This window comes from Trachurus japonicus, chromosome 20 (assembly GCF_045865225.1).
Source record: "Trachurus japonicus isolate A0001 chromosome 20, Traja_1.0".
In the NCBI taxonomy this organism is placed as follows: Eukaryota; Metazoa; Chordata; class Actinopteri; order Carangiformes; family Carangidae; genus Trachurus; species Trachurus japonicus.
The window spans coordinates 8,752,333-8,777,128 of NC_140926.1; the positions used below are offsets into that span (position 1 = coordinate 8,752,333).

Here is a 24,796-nt window from a genome sequence, read left to right on the forward strand (position 1 = left end):
CAATGCAGCCAGGGCCTTAATATCTTTGACATAGTGTGGTTTTTTAGAAGAAAAAAAAAATACAGTGTGTAGGCTACTGTTGGAGTCCCTCTGTTGTTTTTACAGCATACTGTCTTGTTGAGAGATGATAAATAGTCAGTGGGTCAAGCTTATTCAAACACCATAAATCAACATTTTTACTGGGCTTACATGTCAGCTTGGCAAAGTGCTGGGAATCTGTGTTTCAGCTGTGCAGCCTGAATGCTGACTTTAGAGGAGAGGAGCGGTTGTGGCTGATGTTGCATTGAAGAAAAACTGATTTGATTTCTCCCTCTCTCCCTCACTCTCTCTCTCTGCCTCTCTGTCTCTCTGCCCGACTTCCTCCCACACAGCAGGTAGCAGGCGCTGTCTGGCATAATTACATCCAGACAGAGTGTTTTTGTTTTCCCAAAATCTGCCAAAGTCCACTTCCTCAGACGTCTTTTAGGAAACAGCAGGGGATTGCAAAATATATCATGTTGTGGAAATATTATTTTTCATTGTGTCAGTATTACCGTGTACCCATGGCATCAGCATGCATAACAAAACCAATAGTGACAGGGCAAATAGTTTACATTGCAGATTTATGATGATACATACTTACATGCAGAAAAAAGAGAGAAACTGTGTTTTTTTTTATTTTATTATTATTTTAATCACAGATGTTCACATGGTGGTCACTTTCTAATCTCATCACTTAGCCTACATGTAGGCCTATTGTAGAAATAAAATCATACTGTGCATCTTGTGTGTCAAAAATGTGTGCCAAAGATTGTGTGTTTCATTTATATTTGTTGGTAAAGAGCTGTATGTTTTTGACTAAAGAAAGGGGGGACTTACAGCAGGCTACCACTCAGCCAGAGCGATTCATATAACTCTATGGCTCTGCACTCAGCTATTCACAAAATTGTCAGTAGAAGGCAGAGCCATCTCACGCACACGCACGCATGTTGCCTTCAAGGCCCTTCCAAAGTCCTTTAAATTATTAACGCGCAGCCTAAATCGTAATTTAAATTATATTCCGGCTGAATTTGATACCTAAAAGTACGACTTTACATGTCTATAGATGTATTTTAATCACAATAGGCGTGCTTTATTCTTGCAATAGGCCTACATCTTTTTATGCTTGGTTTCGTTTTCGTTTTGATACTTTGTTGTAGTTGTTGTTTTCATCACCTTATTGTAACATGTGAAAATGTTTCCACATATGTAGCCTACATGTGAATTTTAAATGCCCCTCTGTCCAGTAACATCACATCTCTAATCACAATTTAATTTAATTTCCCCACTTATTTTCACCCCTTTTCGATAGATTCGCAAAACTCCGATATTTCCATGCGACATGAACGCAACAAAAGATCAGTAGACGCAAAGTGGAGCAAGAGCGATATCTCCGCCCAACTACGGTCTTCGCTCTATGCCGTTCCTTCCTCGTCGTCGACAAACAGCAGCCTTTAACAGGAGCTTTGTAACTTACTTTAATTTCACACATCTGCGGGTTTTTTGTTTGTTTTTTTTGATAAATAAAACCCGATACTAAATATTTATTGTTCAAGTCGTGGATGTTTGGTTTCTCACAGCTGTCAGAACAGGACGAAGACGGGAACCATCTTGCCTCTGTATCATCTTCGTGGGAACAGCTGGGTGGACCTCGGAATAAAAGCTTATTCAATGGCATTTTCTGTGGGGATGGCCGTTGGATTGTGAGACAGGCTACTTTTTTGTAACAAGTGTTTATTTTTCCCCCCCGCCCGCCGCCGTGCCATGGACTTTAACGTTAAGCGGCTCGCCGCAGACGCCGGTACTTTCTTGAGCCGCGCGGTACAGGTACGTTTAACCGTTGAGTTCGTGGACGTTGGCACCAACCAAGCAACTTTTGGTTATAGCTTAGGTAGCGTTAGCTCGAGTGCTAGCCGCCGTTAACGGCTAACGTCACCGCGACTACTGTTGTTGTTGTTGTTGCTGCTGTGTCGCTGCTTGTCAGCTGAGACAAATACAGAAAGCCCGCTGAGTTGTAGCTACACACTCACATAGAAAGTTGGTGTCAACAAAACCCGCGACATGACAGTGTGTGTCTGTGTGTTACAGCTGTTTTAGCACATCAATCAGAGCAGGCCGCAGGAAGCTTTAGGCTGTTAGTGCCTAGGGCTACAGACTGCCTCTAAATGAGGGTATTTCCCCACTAAATTTTGAGGCAGTGCAAGTAAATGTTCATCTACTTGCACATGTGCATCCGGTAGGGTTTTTTTGTTTTGTTTTGTTTGTTAAACACTGGTGATATGTGGAAGGGGCGATTGAAAGAATCTGGAATCTGTCATTACAAGTGGCAGGCCAATGTGTGTGAGGATCATGAATGAAAAGGAAATGTGCATATATGCTTTGCAAGTTGATTTACCCCCCAAAATGTTCTACTTGTGCTCCTAAAATTTTAAGTTAGGGGCCACTGTGCTTATAGAAAAAGACAAAAGTTAGTCAGGATCCCTGTAGTTAGCTGTTAGTTTACATACTCACCCACCCAGCACCACACTACAGCCCGCCCAGTGTAGCCTAATACACCTCAGGCACCATCATGGGTCATGTTTGATTTCTGTTTCTTTAGTTCACAGAGGAGAAGCTGGGGCAGGCGGAGAAGACGGAGCTGGACGCCCATCTGGAGAACCTGTTGGTCAGAGCTGAAAACACCAAACAATGGACAGAGAGGATCATGAAGCAGACAGAAGTCCTGCTGCAGCCCAACCCCAGTAAGACCACACCACAACCCACACTGACTTCTGACCAGCTAAATGTTCACAACTTACCCCAACTACACTGACACTTTATCACTGAGCGCTTTCTAAATAGTGTACAATGGTAGTAGACTACTAGTCGTTCAATTCTTCTCTGCTGTCTTGTTGTTGTTAGTGTTTTTCCTTTCTGAATGTCTTCTCTTCTTCATAACATAAATATAACATAAATATCCATTGTCCCTTATCTAAATAATTCTAAATAAATAACAGATAACAGAAAATAAAAACAAGTTGACAGATCTCTAAATATGGTCCGAGGACTGTCCCTGCAACAGATGGAGGGAACACAAATGGACAGACCAGGATATACAGACAGAGTTTACAAAGTGCTTCAAGTAACGTGCCAGAGGGGTTGGGATAGATTGAGGCATAAACAGACTGGGGTGCACAGAGTTACAAAGTGCTTGAATAATAAAGTGTCAGTGCAGTGTTTGGGAGGAGCAGCGATAAGGTTGTTGCACTATCAAACATAGAACATACAGCCACAAATTTTGATAATTGTCAGGCTTCTTGACTGGTATGATTCATCATTAGATTGATCCAACACATGCTTTACTATGACAAAACTATTTGTTTTCAAATAGTCATCAGTTAATTCTCTTTTAGAAGTTGGTGGTCCATTTACTTTAAGCTGGTGTTTGACAAACTTTAATGTCATTAAAGTGTGTGTAAGCTCAGCTGTGCATCCTCCTCGTTCACACCATGATGCCATACCACTGAAACACAACAAACACTGCAGGACCAGCTGCTGCTTCCAGCCTTGTGTAACAGGCTTGGATCTACTAAACTGGATTTGTTCTACTTTGTCGGTGTTCACACTACATGCCACAGATTTACTGCTTGTGCCCTTTCACATGATATGATCTGATGGAAGAAGAAAAAAAAATCCAATCAGGTGTGACAGAAGATGTGAAAAGTTTTTTTTTTTTTTTTTTTCTTGATGATGAACGTGATGGTTGACATTATGAAAGCTTCCATTTTAGTTTCTAGATGCGAGTCAGGCTTGTTTCCTGGAGTCAGTGCCTGGCCGCGTTTGGCTGCCGTACTGTAGTCTTATGACTTACTAATTGAGTTTTCTCGTTGCAAACTGCAGATGTCCGGCTCGAGGAATTTGTGTACGAGAAACTGGAGAAAAAAGTCCCGACACGAATGAACAACCATGAGCTACTGGGCCACTCCATGATCGAGTCTGGGAGTGAATTTGGTCCCGGAACTGCCTACGGTGAGTGACACACTGAGCCGCCTGACCCACAAGGACGTAATTGACCAATTAACCCCCGATGAGTTCTGGTGAACTGTGGTTGTACCATAACAGAGTTTTGTCAGTGAACTTACAATTTAGGCCTGTAAAATTGGACATATTCACTCACCACTGCCCTTTACATCAGCATCACTGGCCACCAATTTCTCTTGTTATTGCCACCACGACCTGTTTATAGCTTTCAACCACAACTTTGTTTACTGATCTCAGGGCATCTGTGTCTACTCAAGTCTCAGTTGTTCAGGCTGCAGAGACGTCGTCGTCACCACTGTAAAGTTTCCCAGTCTGTTGTTCTATTGTGGCTGAAGTTTTTGTCTGTGCTGCTGAACATTGCAGGAAACGCTCTGATAAAATGTGGCGAGACGGAGAAACAGATCGGTGGGGCAGAGAGGGAGTTCCTCCAAAGTGCTGCCATCAACTTCCTGACACCTTTCAGAAACTTTCTAGAAGGCGACTTCAAAACCATCCTGGTGAGTTGGACCCTGAATGCCCTGGATCAGTTTCGCTTTTTGCTCTGGCCTTATATTTGTAATTACTTCACAAATTAAGCAGCCGTAGAGGGTAGACCGCCCCTTTTTATTGCACCCGCTGTGATCAGATATCATATTGAACTGTGGACACGATCCTAAGTTCAGCCTAGAAATGAGTCTAGAAACACATTTAATTCTTTAAAGGCATAGAAACAGTTAAAAATTCAGGTTGGACCAGAAATACAGGAAGAATATTGTGAAATTTTCAAAGGTCCAAAAGTGTCACAACAACACACAATAGGTCATCCATAATCTTACTTGTAGATTACCTTGTACTTGTCCTTGACCATATAATCAGGTTAGTATATTAATTACTGTGGGTGTTGGCTTATTCACTGTTTCTGTTTAGCTCTGCTCTGATCCACACCCATGTTTTACCATTGAACTTCCTGCTTTTTTCAATTTAACACAGCTCCGGTAGCCCATAGGCCACATGAGGTCAGCAACCACAAACTCTTGGATAATTACGAACAGTTTTATCAAACCAGCTCACTATGCAACTCGAGTTGATTTGGAAATAACAGAATCTTGATGTTAAAGGGCTGCACACACAACTAAATTTAAACATCAAACCTCCAAGACAACATCAGCTCTGTTGCTGATGTATAGAAAACGGATCTTGTTTTGCCCACAGCTATGGCATATGATCGCACAGTCCTCTATGGCACAGGCGTCAAGTAGTTGATTATCTCCTTTTGTAACTAATCCTGTTAGTTCATAGCTACTGTACAGACTCCAAATACTATGACATTATCATGTGACTAACGGTTTTATATACAAAACAACATCAACAAACTGTGTCCTTTTGTTCTGTGATCTGTGTTCAGAAAGAACGAAAGCTGCTGCAGGTCAAACGCTTGGATCTGGATGCAGCCAAAACCAGGCTAAAGAAGGCCAGGATGGCTGACGCAAGAGCTGTGGTAAGTGTGTACACACACACACAAACAAACAAAAACATGCATACATTATTGTCATTGCAACACTGTCACTTTGCGGTTTCGATGTTTTCTTTTTTCTAATGCTGATTAATGCCCGGTGGTAGTGAATTCCGCTTTCTCTAGAATCATCAGCCAGCGGAAGAAAAGCTCAGTAGGCGTGTCCCCTGTCCGTCTGTCTGTACTCTGAAGTCACACAAGTCACGACTGACACACCAAGTTACACAACACAAAACTGACCAGTTTATCTCTTGTGACTTCAGCACAGTCACATGAGCAGCTACGGAAAGTTTAGACTTCCCTTTTTCCTCCCAGTTCTCCTACTCTCATGTCTCCTTTTTTAATGATTTTTATGCCTCTGCACCAGAGACAGACAGAACTGGGCTGGGTCGGTTTGGGTTGTTAGTCTGTAGTTGTATCCATCCTGTCGTTATTGTGATATCTTGGTTACACCTCAGGGAGTATTTCCTCAAATTTGACCCTTACCTTCACTTGGATTCAAAGGTCAAAGTCACAGTGACATCACAAAACACAGTGTTGGCCTTGTGAATGCAGCATTCGGGAAATCCCTTCAAATTTGGCACAGAAGTCCATTTTAATTCGTGGATTAACTGATGTTGCTGCTCAAAGGTAAAAGTTCAAGGTTGTACATTCTTGTGAATGTACAAGTATTCAAGGATGAACTGAGTAGAAATTGGTGGTCAATTCAACCTGCGGCTCTGGTTTCCTAATATTTTAGGGTTAGAGGTTTGTTTACTTAAAGCAATCCGACAAGTTTGTAAACAGAGAGCTAATACAAAGTCTCACGAAGTCTCGCGCGAACTTGCGAAGTCTCACGTTGTAGCGGTAAGAGTAAGTCTGGACATCGTTTATTCTGCCTGCAAACATACTGAGAACATCAACTTGACTCTCGCGAGACTTCATGAGACTTTGTATTACATCTCCGTTTACAAACATGTCGACTTTCTTGAAGTAAACAAACCCCTCAGTGTGTGTTTGAACAGCCATCTGACACTGTCTGTGAAAAACAAAGCGGTTTTGACAACAGCGGAAATGCTGTCTGTCCCATTCATCGCTGCCGTGGCGATGCGGGGACAGACACAACTACTGCAAAACAGGAGCAATTAAAAAGAAAATCTTCAGAATCCATCATTTGGACCTAGAATATTAAGAAACTAGAGCCCCAGGTTGAATTTGAATGGAATTGTCCTTTAACTCAAATATCAGATCGGGTAAATAGTAGAAAAGTAACTTTATTGTGACATTTTAAGGTTCTGCAAAACATCATCTTTAGCCATTATTCAGCCTCGTTACTCAAGAATACTTCCTGCAAAGTCATTTCCCAGTACAGGTGTAATATTACCACAGTTCTCCGTACTGATCCTTGAGATCTTAAAATATCATAAAATACTTTCTCAACCACATTTTATTTAGCCGATTTCTGAAATGTTTAGCGTTTTAGAATATTCTTATCTCATCATTTCTAGTCTAAACTCAGTTGTTCTCTCTGGTCAGTTTTTAATGACGTGTCTATTGGAAAAAAGTGGTTATAAACTTGAACTGACATTGAAGTTAGATCAGATAGTCTTTCATGTTTATCCCACTCTTCACTGTATTCCAGTCAACAACGTCTGAAGATGATATCTCGATGTTCGTCGCCTGAACTCAGACTCGGATCGTTTACACTGAAATCCTCTCAGACAAGTGCTCAGCTAATGCTCTACAGTTACTACAGGCAATATGACTACACAATGACGTAATATCAAAGTCAGGGATGGACATTAAAACACCAGACAGTATCCCTGCAAAGCGATTAGGCTGCAGCCTTTAGTTTAGACCCAGTAAGCTTCATCTCTTTCTCTCTATAAAGAACAATCATATGATGGCACATTCAGAGCCAGGTTATCCATGTGGTCTGTCCGCTCACTCATTTTATTTAGTTTCCCTAAATAGCAGCGTTGTCGAGTGGTTATTGACAGTTAAATGATGCGTTTAAACTCTACAAATAAGTAGGTGTTCTGCCAACGCTATCCTCGCCCGTGAAAGAGAGAGTCCGCCCGAACAGAGGAGATGAAAATAACGGTTTCTGTTGGTTAACACCAGCAGAAGTTGTGCTTTTAATCTCTGTTTTGGAGGGTGCTACTTCTCTCACATGAGAAGTCGCTGTTGGGATCCGAGGTGGTTTGATCGTGTGAAAACAGAGGAGGAGAAATATTTACTGTGTTGCATTGTTGCGCTGCAGCGTCTTCTATAAATTGTGGTTTTGTCAAAGCATGCTGCCACCGCCGTCTTCATCACACACACACACACACACACACACACACACACAAAAAACGCAGAGTGAGATGTGTTTTGTTGGCTGTGGCTGTGCAGCAGCTGTAGCTCTAACTACTGTGTCACTGTTTTCAAAACGCAAAGCAGCAGATGTGAGCAGAGGAAGTGACAGAGGTGAGTGGAATGTTGGAGCTATCTTTGTATTAATCACTCACACTCACTCTCACACACAAAACCCCTTGATATTAGCGTCAGCAGCTGCCGTCGAGCCCCTTCGGTCTCCTCCACGCTGGGTCCTAGTGGAAAAGTCCTACAAGAACCCCGAACCCCAGACACTCCCACTCCCCTTCCTCCTTCACCTCTCCCTGTGGCTCTCGGTGTAAGCCGGAGGGAGCCCGGGACAGTGAGACCATTGTCCCTGTCAGTCTCGGCTCCAGACCTTGTGTTTATTAGACTTTTTAGCAAGTCACAACAAGCCATTGTTCCAGCAGGTCTCGTTATTGAATCCTTTGGCTCAATCTGAGGAAGAGGAAACCTTTCCCTCAGGACAGAGACTCCATGTTCACTTGTTGTGGTTCTGTTCCTTGTTTTTCCCTCATGTCCCGTCTTAGAAATCCTCAGTGTACACAGATGAACTGATACAGATTCATCTTGTTCTGTGGTCGACTGTGGTTGAATTGAATTGTTCATCTCTTCTTATGTTTTATCCTTTTTTTTTGTATTATTTTAAACCGCTCCGCACAGCACTGATTATAGCCATATGTTATGAATATATATTTTGCCTGTTGAGCTCTCTCTGATCCAGATGTGCGTTATACGCTGATGTTCTGTTTTTCTTCTCATTCCCCAGGCCGAGCAGGAGCTGAGGATGACCCAGAGTGAGTTCGACCGGCAGGCAGAGATCACGCGGCTGCTGCTAGAAGGCGTCAGCAGCACCCACGTACGTAGCAAAGCTCAGCTCATCTCCACTTTCAGGTTCACAGGTGGTGGTGGAGGTTTGAGGCGGCCAAAACGTAGCTCCATGTGTCACATAATAACAAAGATAATCACGTCTTTTGGCTCCACATCTTCAGTTTGTATCACAGGGTTTCTTAAAAAAAAATGCTGCTCAGCCGGGATTTGCTGAGGTTTATTTTCGGAGACTTCAAGAAGCAGATATCAGACTGATAATCAGCCTTTTAGCTCTGTGGACACAGTCGACAAGAATGCAAAATATGTGAAACTCTCTGTACCGCAGATGTTTTTACATCTAAGTTAACTAACTAAATTACACACACATGGGTTAACTGATTATTCAGTAGTAAATTGATCACTGCTAATGGCTCACAAACTGAATTGGTAGTGTTGGATATAGAAATACAGTATGTCTGTCTTGCAAGTCAAATCTCACATTATAAACATTAAATTATCTCTCGGCATGTGTTTGATTCTCTCCAGGCACACCACCTACGCTGCTTGAACGACTTTGTGGAGGCCCAGACTACATACTACGCACAGTGTTACCAGTACATGGTGGATCTCCAAAAGCAGCTGGGCAGGTAACATTGATGGATGGCTCCATATTCCTGCTCCTTCTTTCTTTCTCTCTTCAGTTTTCACTCACAGGCATTCAGTAACACAGATGATTTAATGTAGCAAAACAAAGAAGCTTCACTGAGATCCACATCCAGAGAAGGAGAGATGGAGTCGAGCAACACTCACCTGAAAACCACTCAGATCTAATCAACATTTAGTCACAACTTGTTTCCGAAGTTTACGACTCATTCCAGTCCACATCTGTTGCATATATGATAACCTCCCGTCTCACCCGCTGTGGAAAAAAAAAAGTGCTGATGACAAATGTTCTTTCATTTATCATTTTGAGTGATACAATCAAAGCTGTAGAAGTTCAAGTAAGGTCACACAGATTTCGCACCTTTCGCTACGAGCCGAGGATGAAAATGATGAATGACAAAACTGACTCAGGGATGAGTTCACAGAAAAGTCAGACAGAGATAACACCTGGCTGTGACTGCTGATGTTAAAACTGCGCTCATCATCACCATCCTCCTACTCCTCCCTATCCCTCCCACCAGTTTCCCCTCGTCTTTCACCAACAACAACCAGTCGTCGGTGTCGGGCGGGGCCAGCATCTCGGTGCCCACCATCCCGGTGTCGGCCTCCCTGCCCAGCGTGTCCGCAGGCCGCAGCAGCGCCGCAGCATCGGGCGGGTTCAATGAACTGCGTAGCTCCAACGGCAGCCGCAAAGCCCGTGTTCTCTACGACTACGACGCTGCCAGCAGCAGCGAGCTCTCCCTGCTCGCTGATGAGGTGAGTAAAAACATCCACAGGGGAACAATCAGAGTTAAAGGTTAAATTCAATACATATTTACATTCAAACTGCAGTCTTTTACGCATTTTTTCTCACTAGTAGTTGCATGTTTTCCCTGCATCATTGTGGGTTCTCTTCAACCTTTCCAGCTTTCCTCCCACAGTCTTAAAACATACACTTAAGGTTACTTGGTGACCCACATTGGTAATAGGTGTGAATGTGAGTGAGCCCGGGTTGTACCAAGGTAATACCCAACCCTTGCCTGAAGTCAACAGTGTTTGTTGCCTTGTATTCTAGTTTATTTCCATCTAAACAGCATAATGAAGCCTAATTTAATCCCAAACTAAGCTCTGTATTTTCCGCAGCTCACCCTGTGAGTCCACTTTTGCCCTCTAGCAGCTGTGGAGCAGCTCATGTACTGAAACCTCTGTGTAACTGAACATAAGCCACTCCCCTTCCTGGAACAGCCCCCCCTCTGCCTGTAAGGAGCCTGTAGTTGACTTAACAATGAAGTGGCATTACCTCACTGACTCACATCCACAAACATTGTCCATCCTACCTTTGATACCAACAGGATTTATAAGTAGCTGCTTCACAAATCCGGTTGTGAAAGATGCTGATCGCTGCATAAAAGTTCTGCTGTGTCAGTTATTTGCTCTGATGACTGATGACGCGGTTACTATTTTGAATACTAAAGCCTGTATGGCTAATGGCTTATATCCATGTCGTTCCAGGTGATCACGGTCAGCAGCGTCCCAGGCATGGATTCAGACTGGCTGATGGGTGAGCGAGGCAACCAGAAGGGCAAAGTGCCCATCACCTACCTTGAGCTGCTTAACTGAGCCCGCTGTCACCAGCTGTGATCCCATATTTATATAGTGTTGCAGGGACAGCCTTCACTTTTCTCTTCCATTTCAGTCATTTTTAGAATGAGTTGTATTTGAATGAAAAGAAGATGGATTCTGAGTTTTAGACGACTCAAGCTGGAATGAATAAATCTGAGCAAAGGGAAAGGAAACGGACCCATTCCCTGACGTGTTTGTATGCAACTGCAGTACATTTGTAAAACCTGCTTCCATGCCTTTGTGTTTGATGCCATACAATCTGCAATATGTGCCAGAACATCTCCCAAACTGTAACTATTTTTAAAAAAACTTTTTGTTTTTTGTTTACGACATATATCTCAGACAACATTAATGCTTATGATGTGAGGACTTCTTTTGCAAGTGATGAAACAGTAGATGAATTGTTTTAATAGCAAAAAAGGCACTTCAGTTTGAAGTGGAGGCTGATGCTGATTTTTTTTAAAGTCTTATTTTATAATTGAGAATTTTATGCTGCAGTAGCTCTTATGGTTATTTTGAATTTGAATAGTTTTTTTTAAAAAAACAAAACAGTATCATATTTGTTGTATGTCAGCTTTATTCACATGGAGCCTTAATTCACAGTGAGTTGAACACATTGTTCAGAGCATTTGACTGAAGGTGTAACCACCACGCAGTAACGAAACTCACGTGTCAAACATGATACAAAGTGCCTGTCACAGTGAATCGGCCTTCCTAAAGCCTTTTGACTTGATCGCAGCTACACCAGCAGTATTGAGGCGTCGTCCAGTCTCCTGTCTTTGTATTGAACCCTGTTATTTCCCTCAAGTTATTGAAAATTGGAAACTAGCATTTCCACACAGACAGCAATTATTAGTTTATGTATTAGTCATGAATACACAATTTGTGTAGTGCCTCTGGATTTGATTGACGTGGTGTCTGCTTTAAAGGACATTGCTGTCATAATCATTATCATCTCATTTCATCCGTTTTTCCTCAAACCTCTATATTCACTCCCCCATTGAAAAAAAAAAAAGTCCTGTTACATTCTGGGAGATTTAAGTATATAACTTCACAGCTGCTTTTTGTTTTGTGTGTAACTGATAAGATAGAAAACAATTGTAAAATAAATATGGAATGTGGTGCATTAAAATAAAAAAAATATCACTTACAGTTTCAACATGTTGATTTTTATTTATTATCATCGTTGCACTTGGAGCCTCGGTGATTCATGGCCTTCACATTGGTCCTTCCTGTTTATGATTTGAGCCACTGGAGGGCAGAGCAGGCAACATGATCGTGAGTCCTTGTGCTGTGAAAGGAGGCTGGTTTCTTTGTTTGTACATAAACTAGAGACATTTTGACAACCCAGTGTCTGTAACTAAGCAGAATGAAGAGAGATTCAAGATAAGATTAATAGCAAACACAACAGAGGAAATTTACCGATTACATCTAATATCCAAAACCTCAAAACACACCAAACATCTGCTTCAAAGAATTTGAATAACAAACTCCATTTCAACAGAACTCATGAGGAAATTACTGTGACGTTAACTCATTAACTGACTCACCGTGCCCACCAAGCTCCAAAGCCCAAGTTATAGCTCTTCTGTTCAATATGTAGATGTGTAAGACAAAGCTATATAGTGCTTCTACTGAAAGTTTATTTTTCTGAACCATTTCTGGATTTTGGGGGGTTGTTGATGTTGTGTTTGTTTTTCTTCCCCAAAGTTGTTTCTGTTTTAACAAATTCTCACAAAGAGCAAATTCCTGCTGCCCTGGTGTTAATTCATCCGCCCTTCTGACCCATTCCCATTTCCAGAAGAGTTTGGTGCTGCTGTGTGAGCAGAAACGTGTTATAAATACCTAGATAATCACTCTCTATTGTTTATATTTAAAAGGGATCTTGGGCAGCTGTATAAAATAAAAACCCTTCAGTGGTCACTTAAAGCCACAAAAAAGAAAGAACAACTGCTATGAAGCACTCTCCGGCCGATGAGTAAGTCCAGTACTTGTGCCCCATTATTGCCTGTCATAGGAGCAAGAAGGGTTAAGAGGAAGTGGAGTTTTGCAAACTGACTGTTGACATACAGAGAAGCTGCTTGTACAGTACATCAGTTAACACAGGACAATATTTTTTATTTTCATAACTAACCTCTGACCTTCTCAGCCTGTCTCCCTTTTTTTAATTAAAAAAACGAGTACAATTGTTCACCCTAAACCCAAAGAAAAAAACAGAACAAATGGAGGGTAAAATAAAGCTTCACCACAGAGCAGAGTTAGATCTCAGACACTGGTCCGCAAAAAACCACGGTTCAACAGTTTTTCTAATCTTTCACGTCTTTATCTCTGTGAACACAACCCCGCCCGGCTGGATAAAGAAAGCCTTAACCAATTCATACATCAGATGAGTGATAGCATGCCTGAGAAAATACACTTCCTCTTTCACCAGTCCTTATTTTCTTTCATACGTTGCACAGAAAACAGAAAATACTTGTTGACATCTGCCATTTGAGTTCCCCCATAAGTTCCCACTCAATGCAGTGATTCTACATAAAAGGAAAAGTGCACCTCTTGCAGTGCGTGTCTTCATCTGTCAGATGGTCCACAAAATAGTGTGTGACTCTCATGTGTGATCAGCTTCACAGGAAAAAAAAGAGGCTCACTTGAAATCAAGAGCTGCCGTTTATCTGATTGCCGAAGTGGCTTGTTCACACTGTAACAGGCAGCCACCACATTATCAGATCACCACGAGTAGGCTGTGTTTTTCTGTAACCATGTCACTTGGCCCCTGAGTCAGTTTGACCAGCAGCATTATTTTACTCTTAAAATGATAGTTTCAAATTTTAAAACATTTTAATTACTTATCAGAATGGCCTCTGCAATTGACACAGTGCCCCCTTGTCTGGCCAGGTCTTGCACCGTAATTTCAGTTGCCTACCAGGCTCCATCTCATGTGGTACCGAAAAGTACCATTTCAAGAACTTGTACTGACTTTTACTCATTGGCGAGACAGGATGCAAAACTGCTGCTGCCAACTCACCATCTTGTTGCCGGACTAGCAGGTAGGCTAATGTCTTTTTTGTTTTTTAATTGTCTTTGACGGTCACATTAGCTCAATTCAGGCTCATTTTACAACTTGTATTTATGCCTACGATGTAAACAGGAATTATACCGGGAAAACCTGATTTCTAACTGTGATAATCCCTGCTATCTCCTGACATTTAGCATGCTAATAATAGAACATTTCCTTGCTAAAATGTTGAGAGTGCCATGGGGGATACTGCCAAGGGGTGATCTCTGTCAACTTGGGAATCAAACCCACGATCTTACAGTCAGGAATCGCACATCATACAGACCAATCTGACAGACATCACTCTCTCTGAACACTTGACATGAAGGAGCTGTCAACCTATCCGTGTGCATTTGTTTGTTTGTGTGTGTGTGTGTTGGAAGAAAGTGATAAACACCATAAAGTACGAGATATTCCTAATTATATGATTTAGAAGACCTGCACACATTGATATGTTGTGGGTATTTCTAGAGTAAAAAGTTTGGAAAACAATGCAAAGTAAAAACAGGAGGCACTTCTGCTTTTATCAGGAAATCTGCTCCGAATTTTATGTTGGAGTTAATGGGCAGCTGGATGGGACTGGCCGTACTCAGAAGCTCATAGTTATAATTCTGTAAGTCTCTATGCTTTTTTGAGTGCATTGTGAAAGAGGTGTTAAGTTGGTCTACAACTGTGGAAAAAATCGTGTGTGAAGCGTGTAATTTGTGGCCGGGAGCAGCATGTAAAGAGAAAAATATCTGACAATTTCAGACAACCTCTCCGACTGCAGTCTACAGGCAATGATGTCACTCACTCTAGCCTGAACATTCCGTGCAATACTCATCATCATCATGATAATTGAACAGTAATTGATCGAATAGTATAAAATTTATGAAAATATGGGAAACCACATCACTATACAAGAGTTGTGTCTACGTTTTAAAGTTTAAATCGTGTCCCTAAGTGAAAGTATGCCAGAGCAGTAGATGTTTGAAAAAGTCCAATAAATTTAAAAACTGCACCAGTTGTTACCATCTTGATGGAGTATTTACAATGGCTTTACTCATTTCTTAGTTTACTATCAAAACCTCATATTAACAAAGTGAAAACATGTTTTTGGAAATATTTCCAGATTTATTCAAAATGAAATACATGAATTGGTCTTGAAGACTTCAAACTCTTTCCTGTGGCTCCATGTGGTCAGGAACTTCCTGTTTGCCAAGCATAGTTCAGTTTACCAATGCACACACACCCGTGCAAGATCCCAAAATTAAACAGGGAAGGCCAAGGCAAATGGGCAAAAAAGGTCAGAGGCATTCTCCAGTCATCTCTTTCACATTACTTTAAAATAAGCTTTATGAATGATAATCTGTTGCTGTGTCATATACAGTATTGTATGTCTGGGGTCACCCGTGTCCCTGATGACCTCTGAGCAAGTGCATGTAGTACAATCACACACCTTGTTAACTTCTGTGCAATGTTATGAATGTTCGGCTGCCATGTTGTGTGAATGCCCTCCAACCTATTTTATATGGCTCTCTTCTGACTCCTGACCATATATAGCTGAGTAATCAAATTAAATTTCCTCTTGGTCAACAATCTGTGACCAGTGGCAAAGTGCCTTTCGCACATGATGCTCTTTGGGCTACAAAGTCTTTCCCAATCCTCTCCCAGTAGTGTGATCGGGCTTTTAAGCCGTTGGTCAGGCGAGCAGAGGCACTCTCTGACTCAAGGTTCAACTCTTTATTTCATACAATCCTCTGCTCATTTCCTGAAACACACTGAAAACCTCAGCTTGCAGCTTTCAACTTAATATTTACCAGTAGTGGCGGTTTCCAGATTCACAATGAATCCAGAAGTGCAGAATGAGTCATAGCTCACATTACTTATTGATAACTGAATAGTGGCAGAAAATGAAAATGCTTTACCTCTTATATGTACTCAACTGCTGACCTGAGTTGACTTTCTGTCTTTCTGTCTTTCTTTCTTTTTTACCTTTGTGAACTCATGCTCAGATCAAATCCTCCTTGCCCTGCAGAAGAGCAACAATAATATATTTATTTGGACTCTAACTGATTGACCTGCAGGTGTGCAATGGGAAACATCTGCAAAATTTATGGTGTTTTCATGGCTTCAACAAGGCCTTGCACCGGTTTCTCTTTTTTATGTTCCAACCACCATGACCCTGAGCATCACCACAGTGGTATTTTGGTTACTGTCTGGTTAGGCCTCCAGCACTCTCTACAGCTTCACACTGATCTATCAGCCCTCTCACCTCTGAGCAGAAACACGCATGCATGCAAAAGGAGAGAGATGCATTGGCATTCTTCTTTCTGCAATAACTTCTGTTCCCTGTTTCACACCATAATGTTTATGTCTCTAAACACGTTTGTTTACTTTTTGTGGCCTGACACTATTTAACTTGCAGAATACGCGAGCAAATATCAATATATGGGTCCAAGCCAGCTCCTCATGAGAACCGACACGCTGGAATTTCATTTTGATGTTGCATCTGAGTCTCACTGATGGGAAGGAAACCTCAAACCCCTCCTCTTCGAGATACAGAACTGGGCAGTTGCTGCACATCTTAGCAAAACAGGAAATTTCATGTTTCCTCTGCTGCTTATAGCAACAGCTTGCTTCACATTACTTCTGCATATGTTGACACACACACACACACATACACTCACACACACGTACACCCACACATAAGCGCATACGCACACGCTCACACACACACATACCCACAAAAACGCAGCCACATTTTTACATCAGGGTATCAGGATTAGGGCCTGGTTATGAACCACATTTCAATGAACCAAACACAGCTGAATACCGCGGTGTTTACATATACAAACAATCCTTACTTCATTGAGGTTGACACTTTTACAATGGATTCAATTTATTTTCTCAAATACATTCAATTACAGTTCACAATAATACACTGTACAGGTTAACAGTTGTGTGGTTTATAAAGTATCAGTAAGACGTCGGCTTTAAACACCTCTTTTTAATAGATTTTTGTAGCATTTTGGGCTTGAAGGTGAGGAGGATGATGATTGAAATGCCCACAAAGGAAAGACACATGGGCACAAAGAGCAGAAGGTACCAGAATATGGATTCCCCACCTTCATTCCAACACACAGATGACTGTAAATGCTGCACTCTGTGTGTAATTCGGACGGGATCTTCACACTCAATGTCTGACTGTCCGACCATATTCATTGTCTTTGTCGTTTCAAATGTCCTGAACCATTCTGTTTGGCAACAGTTGAACGGATTTCCTGTGAGGAAAACATTGTGAAGTTTTGGAGCTAATGCATTAGCCAAACCTAAAGGGATAGTGGACAGTCCGTTGTCCCTCAGGTCAAGCACTCTCAGGTCAAGATCTCGGAGTGACGGGGGGAAATGGGCAAGGGAGTTCCTTGAAATGTTTAAAAATTTAAGACGTTTGAAATGGGAGAAGTCAAAGTCTTTTGTTTGAGTGTTTCCTAAACCTAGATGCTGTAAAGTACTGCTAACACTGTGTATTGATTGTTGGATGATGAGTCCTGGGTTATCAGACAGTTCCAGGTGCATCAGCGACAACCCTGAAAATGCGGATGATGGGATTATTTCAATCTGGCATCCTTTAAGGTAAAGCTGCTCAAGGGACACAACGTTTTTCCAGTCCACACAAGATGAGCTAGTGTCTGTATTGTTCTCATCTTCCTCAGAAAGACAAACGTCAATGTGGTTATAGCTGAGATCCACTGACCTGAGGCTCGTCAGTGAAGAAAAAAATCTCGAGGGTAATCTCTGGAGATCGTTCAGGCTCAGGTTAAAGTACGTCAGATTGCCAAGAGCAGTCAACGTATCTTGATCTGCTGCAATCTGGTTCAGCCTATTGTTGCTAACGTCCAACTCATACAAGCTGCCAGGGAACTGTTCTGAAGTCAGATTTAAGGTTTCCAGGCAGTTTGTGCACATTTGAAGTCTGGACAGCGTAGGCATTTTCTGGATGAATCCTTGGGGGAAATACCCCACCTGGTTCCCTCTTAGATCCAAAATCTCGAGGGAGTAGATGTCACCGTGAAGATTGTCATCCCACAGTTGAGCGGTCACATTGTTTGTGTAGTTTTTCAGATTGTAAAACTCAACAGTTGTTGAGTTTGAGTATGTGGAGTCTTGCAAGCGTTCGTAGAACCGAATGTTGTTGTGGGACAGGTGAAGGTTCCTTAAGTGACTAGAGCTGGGCAAGAAAGGGAAAAAGAGCAGTTTGTTATGCGAGAGGTCGAGCGTCTCTAGCTGGAAGGTATCATTGAGGTCTTGTTTGGAGATGAACCACTCAATGGTATTGTAGCTGATGTTGAGGACCACCAGCTGGGTCATGTCGAAGTCAATTAGGCAAGGGAGCGAGTTGAAGGCCAAATTGAGCCGCTGGAGTTTGGGGTTGCTGCTGAAGGCGCCATCCAGCTCGAAGATGATGTTCCTCTGCAGGTCCAGTTCCTTCAGCTGGTGAAGGTCCCCCAACGAGGTCTCGTCTAGTCTCCGCAAGATGTTTCCCGAGAGATTGAGGTATTCCAGGGACGTCAAATTTTGAAGGAGAGTGGCAACCATTTCGTCATCAAGCTTATTTTCAGACAGATCCAGAGCTCTAAGACCTGGTATCCTCTTTAATGCATAACTGGTTTCTTGGTAGCCAATATGAAGATTGTTACTTGCTAAATTTAGGGTTTCTAACAACTTTGAGTTTTCAAAAGTGTTTGATTCGATTTTCTCCAAGCCGTTACAAGCCAAGCTCAGGGTCTTTAGTGAGGGGTAATGGAGGACAGAGTCATCATGTAGTGTTTGCACGTGATTGTAGTTGAGCTGAAGCTCCTCTATGTTGCGTGGGAGTCCTGAAGGCACAGAGGAGAGCTCGGCATTGTTGCAGAGAGCCGCTGTTTGTTTCTGCAGAGAAAAGGAGAGTGCACAACTTAAGTTTGTGAGTTTGACATAACACTTGGGGCTATATAGAAATCCCACAAGAACAAGATTTCTTTCAGGAACAAGAGACTGGATTTGGAAACAAATCTTAAAAGCAGAAATCCGCCTTTATAACTGGAGCCCATGGCATTTACTTTGTTTTATGTCATGGTGTTTTTATTCAGTAAGAATTATTTTTAAAATCTTGTCTGTTGACTATTTCACTAGGTCCAGGAAGAAAAGTCACACGGCTGAAAGCAGCACTGTCCCTGAGTTCTGCCTCACAGAGAGTTAGTGAGGCCGTTGCCCTTGTGATGCTTGATGGTTCAAAACTTCAGCTGACATTTCATCACTTTACCACAAGCTCTGCTTCAGTTGATATAATCAACTTTAAAAAGTTGATGCTTTTCCCAGCTGACAGGTTGTAAAGTGAAGTATTGTGTATTTATGAAATCATTTGCTTTATAAAATGTGAAATAAACCGTAAGTCATCTACAGTAGGGGTCTATGGATGTTGTCATATGGTTTTATTGTTTTATGTTTGTTAATGTGTCTATGTATTAATGTGCATATGTGTGACACATTCATTGGTGTTCAGTGAATATAACTGTGATGAAAGAATTAGGGAGTTGTGAGGTTGTGAAAAATGTCTTTGTCTTTAGAGCTGATTCCAAAGTCTCCAAACCAAATTATTATCAACTTATTAACAGTTACTTACAGTTACTTATCAGGTGCAGCTTTAACAGTCTATCAATGTTAATGTTAATAAGTTGTTAATGGATTTGTGTTGGAGGGATATGGGCCTTTGTGATGAAAAGAAGATCTTTAAAGAGATAAAGCCAACACACATAGGCCTTATCAGTGGGCTGTTAGTGAGAAGATGACTAAGTGGGAAACGTCAGCACGCAAAAAGTGTTATAATTTCCTGCAGGATGTGCGTGTGAAAAGATCCAGTCACTTATTTTATTTTAGATGTCTGAGTTTGTCAATCAGAGGGAATTTCATGATTAGTAATTATGAGTAATTGATAGACGTCTTACCGGCTGACATGGGCTGTGGTGTGGAAGACCTGAGATCGGCGTCAGTGTTATCCACACGGGTAACAGGCAAAGCAGGATGGGAGTGAGTCCGTGGACTGGCATTTTAACATCTTCACTCTTGATGGAAGAAGAGAAAAATAATAATAAATGAATCATCAATCATGGATTATTATCTTAAAAACACATAAATACAGAAACAGGCTATGTCTGGTATCAAGAAATGAGCCGCATGTCTTGAAATGCGTTTTCTGTGCATGAGAAGCTAGGAAATCTTTACTTTTATATTATGATAATGAAGTATGGAGTTCAAAGTGGTGAACTAGCAGAGGTATTTACATCAACCCTCAAAAAATTGGGCTCAGCTCAGCCAGACACAGAGATGTCTAAAATCAGAAGAACTTCAGCCTTTAAAGTTTTTATAATCAGGCCGTAGCTGACACGTTCCTTCAGCTTTGAGCTGTGTCCTAAACTTTACTTGACAGATGTGAAAATGTCAACATAGTGTGGAAAGACACCAAAGTTGGAGTTGAATCTTTGTATTTTTTTTTTTTTTATGATTTTTTTCTACATCCCGTCGCAGCCTGTGGGAAAAGGTGAATGTTGTAATGTCTCTACATGATCACATTTTATCCTGAGAACAGCTTTTGGACATTTTGACAAAATTTCCCTGTTTTCTAAACCGCCGGTTGACGCACACTGAATGTTGTCATATGTTCCCTTTTTTTCATTCCCATACACTTTTAATATTTTCTATTGTAGCGACCTTTTGGGGTCTCATTTAAACCCCTTGCTGCGTTTTTCGTTCACATGATCTGTTTTCCTTTTCTAGTACATGTATATCTTTCTTTTTTTTTTTAATCTCTGTGCTCTTGTCACTTTGCTGCAGTTTTTTTTTTTTTTTTTTACACCACACTTCAAATTAATGTTATCTCCCAACCAATCAGTCCACATGGCCGACAGCGATGACCTACACAGAGGTGACACTATTCGGCTTTGTGACTATATAATCTGATGTGGGGAGAAGTAACACATTGAAAATACATTTTGCAGAATGCGAATTTCTCCTTTCTGTTACTGGACTTTATAAAGATCCTTTAAAAGGAAATCTATATGCTCTACAATAATGACATATGACCTGAGATGACATGAACCCCTCTCATTCTACACGTGCACAGCATAATGGTTACAGTCATTTGAATAATGATCAAAAATCATGATATAAACTGAAACTAAAAGTCAGCATTATTAGACTGAAATAGCATTGTGTCATGTGTTTTTTTGTTGTTGTTAGGTCAATAGTTTCCACAACCCATGGAACATTGTTTCAATGCAATACAAAGCCATATAATGGAATTTATAAAGATTACTTATGCATCTTTTGTTTTAGTCTGTAATGCCGGTTTAAGATTAACTTGATCTGCATGCCTGAAAATGCTGTGCAAAAACAAAATGACATAAACATAGTCGTGTTGCTTTCATGCTGACATGTGTTTGAAAAAGAGTCGTAATGACATGCTACACAACAGTGGCAGGTTTAAGAGTATGTCTCACAGCAGGTGGTCAATGAGGGGTCCGGCTCCAATACACGAAAGACAAAACACGTTTAAATTCAGCAGTCGTAATTCGGGCAAAGCATTCAGTGTCTTTAAGCTCTCACAGTATCCATGCATACTGTGTTAGTAGAGTGCACGGTGCATTTACTTACACTGGTGGTTAGGTGTAGATTTCCCAAGCCACTGATGGTTGATCTCCTGACCAGATCGCTGGTTGACTCGCTGCTGCAGAGTGTGTGTTCTCACAGCTGCCTTCCTCTGCTCTCACTTGAGCACTAATGCCTCTTTTTACTATTCGCGGAAGCAGGCAGTCAACGGAAACCAAGTCACATGGACAAGCTGCAATCAGAAAGAGGTTCTCAAGCCCGGGGCCACAGGAAGGCGAGTGAAGGCTGAACAGCTTTCAACCCAACACTCAACACTGCAGGGGGTTTTTTTTCTTCTTCTTTTTTCTTCGTCTTCTTCTGCTCAACACCACGACAGTGATGTTGTTGTACTGTCAACTAAGGTTGGTAGCACAACTGCCACCACAAAAACCCAATGAGAACACACCCTTCACACCCTGAGCTCGCTCCGATCATTCACCCAACACGAGAGGAAACCACTCGCGCACACACCCTTCCTGCCTGATTTTCGGCCTCTCGCTGCAACAGTCATCACAAAGCATTCACACACACACACACACACACACACACACACGTATACACACAAAGAGACAATCAACTGTATATTTATAAGGATGCTCTGCAGGATGACAGTGCCCCTGCATCAAATAACACAAGACAGGGAATCAAAAAGAGGTGTGATGGAGAACACAGATCAGTGCAGAGAGGTTTTATCTTGCAACATGACTGCTTCACGTCTCTCTATAAACCTGTCTTGTCCTTTTGGTTCAGTGCATTTATGAATGTGTCTCTACTTCAAAGTTGCCCATGGGTGCAAGAATAGGGAATTAGGAAACAGGAAGTGATGGTCCTGTCCTTGGAGAGCTGATTTGTCAGTGATCCCTTCCTGTTTTCACACTGGACATCTATAGCTCTCACTTCTGACTCTGTTGTAAGGTTTAGTGGCAACAAGATTTCCAAGGTGATACAAATCCGCGCTGAGGAGGATTAAGTCGACTTCAGTTAAACCAAAGAGTGTGAGAGAGCATCAACTGGTTGTACAATGTGGAAAAACACCATGATATGACCTCAGTGACTGTATGCATGTGCACACTAATCTCATTATTATAGAATTTGTTGCTAAATCTTCCACTGACAGGAAGTGACACCCTACAGAACAGCGTAGAGGACATCACAGAAGGAGAACATTGGAACAGAGCTTTATTGCATGACCTCTTATGATCTTATAGTTAGTTTTTATCCCTGTAGTGTTTGTTCTTGTGCACAGACAAGAACATGCACATGCATGTGGGCAATGGGATGCATAAAGGAGAATACTGTTAAATGTTGTTTAAACTTTTTATGAACATCTCAAATTTGTCCTGCAGACACACAGCTGGATTATCGACAAGTTCTTCAGCAGCACAGTGGACAGACACGCGCGACTCATGCAGAGGTGCAACCACACAGCAGCAAACGTGTGAATTCTGGTGAATGTTTTTCTTGTCAGCACATGGTTCAGTGTCAGGAAAAGTGTGCATATCATTTTTTGAGAGCTGGGTGTGTTAAATGTGGCAGTTAGGGTGTAGAGTCCCGTGGTTGTGGGCAGATGTGGGCAAGTCATACCCACCAGTAATGATGTAAGCATCACTTCCACTGCCAATGCAAAGATAAACTCCCTGTGTTTCATATTAAGTTTTTTTTTTTTTGATTTCCTGTTTCACCCTCAACCACAGAGACATAATGTTTATCTCCCACTTAATTCCTTTCAAACACACATCTCTTACTTTTCAATATTTAAAACTATGCTGGAGATCAATGAAAAGAGACTCGCTTTTCAAAAACCTACTTTACACCACATTTACAATGAAGCCCTCCGTCGTTGTGAGACCTCCCCCTGCACATGACCTGTGGTGTGAGGGACATATTTGTGTCATCATCCTGTGTGTGCTATTTGCATAACATGATCACTGTCCTCTTGTGGACATGGGATGTATTACATTTTCTATATGAGCCATCAACAGCAAAGGAGCCCCAACACAAGGAGGTTTCAGAACATTTTTAGTCTAACAGTATCTGTGTCCTCAGAAGGATTTAATATCAATGAAACATGGATGTATTATTTATGATGTGAAGATATTTCTATCTGATCTGACTATTTCTCTTGTTAGATCAGGGCCTTAAGTGATACCAGCCTGTCCTCCTAGAGGTTTGGGTGTCCTGCACAGCATTTTCCTCCCACATCACGCATTTTGAGACAAGGTCCAACATCTTGATTAGCTCCAGGTTTGTTTGCTCTTTTTTTGATTAGACATTTGATGATATTTAAGCAGGTAAAATCACCATGATTACCTCCGATGGCACAGCCAGGTATGACATTATTAGTAACATCTGTGCTGCTTTACTGCGAAAACTGAAAAAACAAAAACTCACACAGGGTGGCCACAGTAATAAAAACTTTGTTCTTCTTCTCTCTCCGTGGGTCTGGGTGGCCACAAGAAAGAAAAACTTTCCTCTGTACTACACACTTAACTCACTACAAACATATTCCCACGACATTTTATTGAGGAAAAGCAACAAATGGTCCCCAGCCGTCCTGCATGTGGGACACATTGGATGTGGTGGATTGACACATGGGAACAAATTAATCTGAGGCTGAAGCTCTAATAGGTTTGATGATGCCCTAAAAGAAACAGGTAGTAGGTTAGTTTAGTTTATTGTCATATACATTCAAGGTACTGTGTGCAGTTCAATGCAAAGCAGTGTACCTGATTGACTGACACTGCAATTAGACACAGCCCAGAGGAGATCAGACTGACTGACAGACAGACAGACAGACAGACTGACAGTGTGGTTAAGTTAAGTTTGAACAGGACAGAAGTGGAGAGACTCAGCCATGGAAGTCCAAAGACAAAGGGACAAAGTAGGCCGACATAAGCTCTTAGCATTGACTGCACATACAATAAATCGTAAGCCTCTCCTATACACCACTGCAGACCGGTATGTCCTCTACTGTGGTGCCTTTTGTTTCCTGGAGGCTGTTTGTCCTCAGTTATGAGTCATGATGTCTGAACAAAAACTGTAGCTGCTGCCTGACATATGTAAAAAGAAAAAGAAGAGAAAAAGACAAATGGAATAATCATCCATAACACATTTACTCA

General features: G+C 41.6%; 2 protein-coding genes across 2 annotated transcripts; one reads left to right on the forward strand and one right to left on the reverse strand.

Moving 5' to 3' along the window:
* Positions 1-1,684: 1,684 nt before the first annotated feature.
* Positions 1,685-12,110, forward strand: sh3glb1a (SH3-domain GRB2-like endophilin B1a). Its single transcript, XM_085762684.1, has 9 exons — positions 1,685-1,845; positions 2,618-2,759; positions 3,898-4,026; positions 4,402-4,535; positions 5,423-5,515; positions 8,655-8,744; positions 9,242-9,342; positions 9,880-10,114; positions 10,850-12,110. The coding sequence occupies exons 1-9, from the start codon at positions 1,783-1,785 to the stop codon at positions 10,955-10,957; spliced, it is 1,095 nt and encodes a 364-aa protein (XP_085618810.1). The 5' UTR covers positions 1,685-1,782; the 3' UTR covers positions 10,958-12,110.
* Positions 12,111-16,868: 4,758 nt separating this feature from the next.
* Positions 16,869-21,808, reverse strand: nrros (negative regulator of reactive oxygen species). The gene is made up of 3 exons (XM_085762769.1): positions 21,684-21,808; positions 19,979-20,095; positions 16,869-18,923 (listed from the first exon to the last, which is right to left on the reverse strand). Exons 2-3 carry the CDS (start codon positions 20,078-20,080, stop codon positions 16,971-16,973), a joined length of 2,055 nt encoding a protein of 684 aa, XP_085618895.1. The 5' UTR covers positions 20,081-20,095; positions 21,684-21,808; the 3' UTR covers positions 16,869-16,970.
* Positions 21,809-24,796: the final 2,988 nt, after the last annotated feature.

Bases quoted from the DNA above. Each gene is read 5' to 3' on its own strand.
- sh3glb1a (XM_085762684.1), top strand. From the start codon at position 1,783: ATGGACTTTAACGTTAAGCGGCTCGCCGCAGACGCCGGTACTTTCTTG. The intron at 2,760-3,897 runs GTAAGACCACAC...TGCAAACTGCAG, and splicing joins CCTGCTGCAGCCCAACCCCA to ATGTCCGGCTCGAGGAATTT. The intron at 4,027-4,401 runs GTGAGTGACACA...TGAACATTGCAG, and splicing joins TGGTCCCGGAACTGCCTACG to GAAACGCTCTGATAAAATGT.
- nrros (XM_085762769.1), bottom strand. From the start codon at position 20,080: ATGCCAGTCCACGGACTCACTCCCATCCTGCTTTGCCTGTTACCCGTG. The intron at 18,924-19,978 runs GTAAGACGTCTA...TTTTCTCTGCAG, and splicing joins ACCACAGCCCATGTCAGCCG to AAACAAACAGCGGCTCTCTG.